At 39.0% G+C, this 8,988-nt stretch overlaps 1 protein-coding gene across 30 annotated transcripts in view; it reads right to left on the bottom strand.

Annotated features, from left to right (window-relative positions):
- TTLL5 (tubulin tyrosine ligase like 5) overlaps nt 1-8,988 on the bottom strand; it is a 269,627-nt gene that overhangs the window by 1,173 nt on the left and 259,466 nt on the right. For 19 of the 30 annotated variants that reach the window (XM_077910067.1, XM_077910071.1, XM_077910049.1 and 16 more), the window contains one exon: nt 82-790. Coding sequence is in view for 4 of the 30 variants with exons in the window: in XM_077910071.1 (XP_077766197.1) it covers nt 758-790 (33 nt within the window). In the remaining 26 variants the exon portion in view is untranslated. Of the gene's footprint in view, nt 1-81; nt 791-5,357; nt 5,381-8,988 lie in introns of those variants that run through there. The other 11 variants (XR_013386548.1, XR_013386547.1, XR_013386539.1 and 8 more) reach the window with 3 other exon arrangements.

The raw sequence follows: 8,988 nt of genomic DNA, 5'->3' as shown, positions 1-8,988 counted from the left end.
GAAAACGAGAAGTTGGTCCCATTTCAGGCTTGTTTGTGAATACTGATTGGTGGGAAATTAGCAAATGGAAAAAAAGAAAAATAAAAATAGAATCACTTTATTAATTTTAGAAATCAGTAATTCCAAAGGGTGCCTTTACCATGGCTCATGTGGTCAGCGGCACACCAACTTTCCTCTACTCTCTGGGAGACTTGTGATGTATGCTTCCCACATCCCCCGTCTACCCCCCAAATCCTCGGAAAAGGAGAGAACAACTTTCGTGGATAATGTTGGGATTTTAGGCTTGTAAGGAAGTCAAGCTTAATACTGCAACCTGGAAAAGAAGAGGAAGCAAAATGCAAATAGCCAAAGAGCCTCTTTTATATCATCTCTGTGTGGTAGCAGGAGAGGGACACAGAAGACCTAAGCAGGTTAGGGGAGGGGATAAAAGGGATAAAAGATACATGTGTGCTCTGATAGGGTATATAATGCATCGGTTCAATGTCCCCACTGCCAAGTTCAATCAAAACCCAGCTGATATGTTTTCCTGGCGTCTCAGCAAAAGTCTGGATTGGCTGACTGGCAACAATCTACAGCCACTGTTGCTTGAAGGTTCTGGGGACCAAGGCAGCAAAAAAAAAAAAAAAAAAAAAAAAAAAGGAAAAGAAAAAGAAAAAGAAAAAAAAAAATACCATGGACCCCTTGCAGCCCTGGTAGATGCTTCAGCCTCGGTCACACCCCGGCAGGAGCAGGAGGGCAAATAGGTTCTTCCTCTGTGCTACTGTGGTTCATCTTTTAGTGTGAGCAGGATCTGGAAAAGAGAGAACCAACCACTAAGTGACCTAAATGAGAGTGTGGGGTTTTACTTACAGCAACGTCTGGTTTAGTTAGTGTTACTGAAGACTAAAGAAGTTGTGGCCAAGTAAATGAAGCTAACCACTTTTGCTGGAAACCTTTCTAACACGCTCCCGTTCTGAAGCTGCTGCTTTTTTGGGTACTCAAGTTTCTTTTTTCTTTGAGAACATTTTATCTTTTTTGCTTCTTAAGTATAAAATGCTGAATAGGTTAGCCTCTTCTAGAAACTGAAGCTCAGCATTATTAGCATTCAGAGTCGAACTCCATGGAAAAACCGCTGTGTATGCTTCTGAGTTTGTCTAGATCTTTGTTGTATTCTGTTGTCAGAATACACTCTGCCTGTACCCGTCCCCATCCCCACAATGTACACCTATATCCCACCACCCGGGGTTAAAACCAGGACGTTATGGTTACCCTGTGTCCCCTGTGAGGCCCTCCCACTGCCTTCCCCTTTCCACTGTCCTGAATTGTGTGTTTATCTTTCCCTTGTTCACTTTTAAAAAATAGGTTTATTTACTACGTACATTCCTAACTCTAAATATTATGTTTTGTTTTTACAATTTTGTGGTTTTTGATTTTACAGTGCTGCTCTAACTATTATTATACGTGATTCTCAGCACACAACTGGGAGAACTTCTTCAGTTATATACTTAGGCCTGTAACTGCTGGGTCATGGCCACTTGCATCTTCAGCTCTCTAAAAATAATGCCATTTTACATTCCAAAGCAGTTGTACCAATTCCCCCCACCCCCAGGGCAGTGGATGAGCTTCCCCTGTGTCTCTACCTCCCCTACATGTGGAGAAGGGGTATTGCCTGAGTTTAAAATATTTGCTAGTCCTGATTGTACAACGGTGTCCTACTGTGGTTTTATTTTTTATTTTATTTTTTTTAAAGATTTTATTTATTTGCTCATGAGAAACTGAGAGTCAGAGAGGCAGAGACACAGGAGGAGGGAGAAGCAGGCTCCATGCAGGGAGCCCGACATGGGACTCGATCCCGGGTCTCCAGGACCAGGCCCTGGGCTGAAGGCAGGGCCAAACCGCCGAGCCACCCAGGCTGCACCCTACTGTGGTTTTAATTAGCCTTTTCCCAGTTAGGAATGGGGTTGAGCCTCTTTTCAAGTATCTATTATGCATACATGTTTTTCTTCTGTGAAATGCATGGACAAGGCCTTTGCTTATTTTCTTATTGAGTTTACTGTTTATTGATTTAAAAAAAACACAAAACTTTATTGAGATATAAGCCACATACTGTACCATTTAATGTGTATAATCCAGTGGCTAGTAGTATATTTGGAGTTGTGCATACACCACACCACAATCAATTCTACAACATTTTCACTGAAAGAAGATGAAACCCCAAAACCCTTAGCCATCACCCTCCCACATCTTGTCCTCCACCCCTAGGCAAGCACTAATCGATTTTCTGTCTCTAGAGAATTTGCCTATTCTAGACTTTCATATGAGTGGAATCATGCAATATTTGGTCTTTTGTGCTAAGTACTTGACTGAATGACTCACTTTAACTGGTACATCAGTCCACTCACATTTTTGTAATTACAAATATATATATTTTTATTTCCAGTCTTCAGTTGTGTTTTCCCTTTAAAGATGTATTTATTTTAGAGGGGCACAGGGAAAGAATCTTCAAGCAGATTCCCCACTGAGTGGGGACTCGAGATCACGACCTGAGCTGAAACCAAGAGTCAGACGCTTAACCGACTGAGCCCCCCGGGCGCCCTTAAAAGCTGTGCTATTTGTCCAAACTCTTGTTTCCTTTTCCTCCTTCAAGTTTTATAATTTCTATTCTTTTAGTTGCTACACTATTTATTTTTGCATTTGTATATGCTATGTAAAGCTGAAATTAATCATTATCTTCACCTTTTCACTGTACAAGATTAAGTGAGATTCCTTGACTCTGATCATACCCTCTGCCTTGATTGACATGATGTTGGTGTTGCATATTTTTATCTCCCTCTTTTTTAAAAAAATTATTTATTCATGAGAGACACACAGAGAGAGAGAGGCAAAGACACAGGCAGAGGGAGAAGCAGGACCCATGCAGGGAGCCCGATGTGGGACTCAATCTCGGGACTCCAGGATCATACCCTAAGCCAAAGCAGAGGCTCAACCGCTGAGCCACCTCGGTGTCCCTATCTCCCTCTTTTTTAACTCCACAAGAACATTATTACTTTATTATTATGTTTTTATACATTCTTTGCTCATGATTCAGTGTTTGCATCTCAGACTGTTTCCTGGTATCACACCTTCCTCTGTTTGAGATATATGCTTTAGAATCTTTCCCTTTGTGAAGGTGTACTGATGCCAACTTCGTCTGGGTTTTACATGTTGGAAAACACCTTTATTCCATCATCATCCTTGAAAGACATTTTTGCTTAAAATACATTTCTGCCTATTAATTTTTTTTCGTCGGTGGCAACATCACATTGTAGTTTGGCTTCCACTATTGCTGTTGGGAAGTACATTGTTGATCAAACTGGCATTCCTTTGGAAAGCCTTCCTTTGCCTCTAGGTGCTTAAATTTAACATCTTTTGACTTTAGTATTGCAAAGTTTCTGTGTGAAGTGTCTAGATGTGGATTTCTTGTGATTCACTATAGCTGGTGTATCTTCCATTAGTTTGGGAATATTTTGTTTTCCCATTATCCCTTCAAATACTGTCCTTGTCTCATTTTTTCTTTCCAGAACTATTTAAATATCTATCAGGCCTTCTCATTTGGTTTTTCATCACTTTTTCTTTCTGACCTGCAGTTCACATAATATCTTTAAATATATCTTGAATTAAATATTTTTCAGCTTGATCTAACATTCAGTTAAATCCTCTATTGATTTGTTTTTTACTGTATCTTTGCAATTCTGAAGTACTACATAGTTCTTTTTCAAATCTCTTAGTCATAATTTTAATCTTGATTTTATTCATACTTTCACTCCCTCCTTTAATTTCTCTGAACACATGAGAAAATTTATTCTTTATTGTATGTCTGGTAATTTCAGTACCTTAGTCTTTGTGGGTCTAATATGGTACCGGTTATTTTGCTGACTTTCACTTATGGTGCCAAGCTTCTTTGTTTTGTGATTTTAAACTGTGATGTCACAGTTCTTAGACCTTTATCTCTAAGAATTATTTGAGATTTGAGTTGATGGAACATACTTCCAGGAAAAATACACATTTGATTCTACTAGGCTCCTGGGGCCACTATTAGCTTAGGATCGCCTTAGATTAAATTCTCAGTTTGAGGTTTTTCAGGGTACCTAGGGAATATGAATTCATGCCCAAGGTTATGCAAGGACCAATTTGTGGTAATAAATGATCAGGGGAGAGTCCCCTACTCCATCTCAATCAGCACACAAAGGTTCAAGACAGGCAATTTTCTTTCAGTGCCAAAAGAGGTAGAGATAAAAGTGGGAAAGAAGGGTTTATTTCTGGTTGACCTTACATGGAGAATACAGCCCTTTGGAGTCCTATCTTTATGTGAAGGGTCTCCAATTAGGCGCTCCACCTGTTGTCCCTGACACCTGCCATAATTCTGGTCCAGAGCTGCTTGGATCTCCACTCCTGCCTGTTGACGCAGTTCTGGGGTTATAAGGGCAGGAACAATAGACAGGATAACAATGTTACTGTATTTTTCCCCTTACTGCCTCTGTGGCTATGATCTCTTTTTTGGTAGAATTTTGAAAAACCAGTTACTGAAGTTGTCCATCTTCTTTTTTGCTTTGATGTCCTGACCTGGAAATTCTTTCTTCTTTTTTTTGAAATGCCTATGGCTCGTACTATTTATATACTCACTTGGCATTTATCAAATAAATGAAATTATATCTTATTAGGGTAGTTTTAAAGTCAACAAGCAACATAATCATAAAATATTATCAGAATTACCCTTAGAAATCTTGAAGCACCTGTAAAATACATTGTACTGGTTTGGCAACTATCAGAGTTCAACAAACCCAATTTGTCAGCCTACTGTTCTCCTATTAGCATAATATTAAATAACTGGCTGGTGCTACTGTAACATAGCAAATAAAAACATTTTCAACAATGCAATCAACATCTGCCCAGGGGAAGTGCACGACAAGTCGGGAAGTCTGCAAAACTGCTGAGGGAATAGATTATGTCCATGCTCCCCTTGAGCAATATGTTCCCTGAGAGGAATGGTTGACACACTTTCCCAAAATACCCAAATCGTTGTTTCTTATATATTTTCCGAGGGCAGGTGGTGGCAGTCGGGGGGCTTTGCCTTGAACATGTTGCTCATGTCCCATGGATACACTCTTTTAAGTGCAGAGACCACATTTTACCAATCTTCACATGACCCGAGCTCCCAGCATTTTTCCATGTACATGTTTACATGGGGCTCCTTGGTAAATACTGGATTGTCTGATGTGGTAAATGATCAGTAGTAGTGCTCCCTATGGGTAGTAGAAGATTTCCAACTAACAATACAAACTTGGCTTCTGTAAACACCCAGCCTGGTGGTATACGCAGCAATCCACGCTTCAGATCAGTGCTCCTACCACCCATCAGCTGTCTGGAGGAAAGGGAAGCACAAGCACATTTTCAATGAGATCATCTGACTCTTGGCTTTTCCAGATCAGAAAAAAACAGAGAATGCATTATGACCTCCCTGCCACTCAAGAAGGCCTAGACCCCAAAAAAACATGAACATGTAACTGGAGTTATTTTTCTCCCTTCCAGGTCTGAAGTGAATAGGAGAAATAAAATTAAAAACTTAATGTTTAAAATCATCTAAATGCAAAGGCTTTGTACACTGTGCCTCTTAGACGTGTCCCTAAGGCCTTTTCCAGCTGATCAGAGTGGCCCTGATAGTATCTTCTGGCAGCGTTCTGGTTTGATAAGAGAGTGAATGAATCACTATTTATATTCTGAGTGACATTAGGAGAAAGGGACAGCTGGGGAGCGAGGGCCAACCTGCTGGCCCTTCACCTTCCTGGGCACAGCTCCAATATGTAGGAATGAACCACATAGGCACAAGAGCATCAGATCCATTTCCTGAAACCTGGCCTGGTGACATGAAGGCGCCGGGCACAGCTGCAAGGGGTTTCTTCAGAACAGAGGCAGTGCCTGAGTAGCTCTGGAGTGTGGCCACAGGGGACAAGGGAGCGAGCTGGCTGACCACAGCAGCACCCCAAGTGCTCAGGCCCTTCCAGAAAACCTTCTCCATTTCTATGAACAATACAGGCACTGGGTTTAACTCTTAGATGCTAATTGTAGCCTGAATCAAGTGTCCAACTATGGGAGAGATTTACTGTCTACTTGCAAATTAAGTGTAGGATAGTTTTAACAAAACACTATTTGAAGCAATTCTACTGTAAAGAACTGAAGTCATATATACAGTAAGCTGAATTCTTCTAAGAAAAACATCCTATAATTCATTTCTGGAGGTATATTTAACTCAAGAACTATAAACCTGTAAAGCCATGTTCCCCTTAATTCTGCTTCATTTTATTACAACAAAGCAATAAAATGGGCAAGATAGAACTACATTATGGAATAGAGAGAAATCTATCTGGATGACTTTCAAATGTCACTCAGTGAAAAATGTTTCTTTTTATAACAACATTTTGATGGTTAAGGGCAGACCATTTAACATGTTTGCAGAGTTGAAGGTTTTTATTTTTTTTTGCATGAGGATATTTAATAACTTCCCTTTTATGAAAATTTAAAAATTACAAAGCTGATCTAAATCAAAGTTCTTCAGATCTAATCCCATGATCTATCTAGATGGAATTATCTAGTTTTGAAGCATAATCCACTTAAGCCTATCTGGGATATTCATACGTATGTTTATATATAAAATGTTTATATATAAAATGTTTGTATATAATGTAAATAGATGTATATATAAAATCTGGATTTATAAAACAATTCACTAAATCATCAAAAGGAAAATGATTTACAAAGTGTTTGTTTACTTTCTTAAAAAGATTTACTTTCTTTACAGTAAGTTCTCATAAGGAAAAATGGTAGAGAGTAAACAAGGCTGTGTGCTTAAATCTGATTTCTGCTATTTATTGGCCTTCTAATCTTTGGGATTTAATAATAATGATTAGTGTTTTCTGAGCATAGGACAAATTCATACTCAATGAAAAAAACTTTGGTGGGGTCTAAAAAATAGATTTTTTATATAGCTCCGAGTTCAAAAGAACTGATATGCAGAGGGATTTTGCTATTCTAGAATAATAATTTCCAGCCTGATGCAAATTCAGTCTCATTCCTCCCACTACTATTAGATATAGCATCCATTAAAAAAAGGTGCTAGATACTAGAGGTTCTTTGCCGAAAGAGCAGCAGAACAGCACTTTCAATTACTTGAGAAAGGTAAATGAAGGGACCCTAGAAATTGATTTTTAAGCTTATTTTTAGTAAAAAAAAAAATACATCTTCTATGAATACATACATATTCATATTCATGTATTGTTGACTTAAACAGAAGCCTCACAAAATAATTCTTACTAACAGATTGACCCTCGTTATTTTTTCTTTTTATTCTATTCTGTTCCATTGCAGGTGGGTGGGAAGGAAGAGGAAGAAATGATGGTTATGATCAATGGTATGCTAGTAAATGTTTAACAACTGGTTCTCTGTGGTGAAACAAACAAAGGCCCCAGCTTTGTGGTGTTGGCTGATTTCCACTACAGCCACGTTCAGTAACCAACATGATGAAGTTCCTGAAAGTTCACAGCATTGGGAAGACATATGCACCACTGGCCCTGGTGAGCCTGGTCATGACCCACTAATTGATTTAATGACCCACTGTTGGGTCATGACCTCATAGTTCACAAACTACTGTTCTAGAGTCTAGGAAATCAGACTCCTTAGACCTCAGAGGGGCCAGTAGATATTGTTTCCAGAGGTACTGAGTGAAAGTGCCCGTGTTAGGGATGACAAGCTGCTAGGGATGATTTGTCTGAGGGGAATCTACTCTGATGCCCACTTTGCCTTGGCATCATCTGCCTTCAGCTTCACGCAAACTGATCACCTTGGGAAAATGAGAGGTACCAAGCAATAACTTTAGCAAAACCTCAGTCTCCCTGAGTTTCAGTTTCTTTCTTGTATTATGGTAATAATAACTCATGTATTTCATGGATTAAGAGTTAAATAAGGTAATCCATATGCAAGCATTCTGAAAATTATAAAGGACTCGAAAGGGTAGTATTCACATGAAAATGATTCAATTTAACAAAACTGCAATCACAGGCAATTAAAAAATATCATCTTAGTTCATCAATCATTGATACTCTCTTGACTCTTCCTCCCCACTATGTGGGTCTCTTGAGATTCTGAAATATCCAGTGCCTCTCGAGGCTGCTTCCCGGGGAAGTTCCACTGTATCCTTTTTCTTCTTTGACTCTGCTGCTCATTTTTTAACATTCTTTCCCTCAGAGAATTTATCCACCCATAGCTTTAACAGGTAACTCTATATGGATGACTGCATTTGACTTGAACTCCTCCCTGGCTTTGAGAAGACTTTCCTGAGGTTAATGTTCAGCCATCATGTCAAATTTGACTTTTAAAACACTAAGTGTTGTCTGTCCCACTCATCCATAACACTGGGTGCTCTGTATTGACACTCGTATTAGCCTAGTTACCAGGGTTTAACTTGAACTTAGCAACACTTCACCCATTAGAATGGCTATTATCAAAAAAGAAGAAAGAAGAAAGAAGAGGAGGAGGAAGAGGAAGAGGAACGAGAGGAAGAAGAAGAAGGGGAAGAGGAAGAAAAAGTGTTGGCAAAGATATGGAGAAAGGGAGCCCTTGGGCACTGTTGGTAGCAATGTAAAATGGTGCAGATGCTATGGAAAACAATAGAGCAGTTCTCCACAAAATTAAAAATAGAATTACTATACAATTCAGTAACTCTATTTCTAGATATACATCTACAAAAACTGAAAGCAGACTTAACCAGATATATACTTATATTCACAGCAACATTACTCACAATAGTCAAAAGGTGGAAGCAAATCAAGTATCCATTGACAGATGAATTAATAAATAAAATGTGGTATATACATATAATAGAGTACTATTCAGCTTTATAGGAAGGAAATTCTGACATTTATAGGAAGGAAATTCAGCCACAACATGGCTGATCCTTGAAGACATGACGCTAAGCTA

Source organism: Canis aureus, chromosome 9 (assembly GCF_053574225.1).
Source record: "Canis aureus isolate CA01 chromosome 9, VMU_Caureus_v.1.0, whole genome shotgun sequence".
In the NCBI taxonomy this organism is placed as follows: Eukaryota; Metazoa; Chordata; class Mammalia; order Carnivora; family Canidae; genus Canis; species Canis aureus.
Note: the sequence above shows the minus strand (reverse complement) of the source record. Positions and strands in the feature narration are given on the sequence as shown.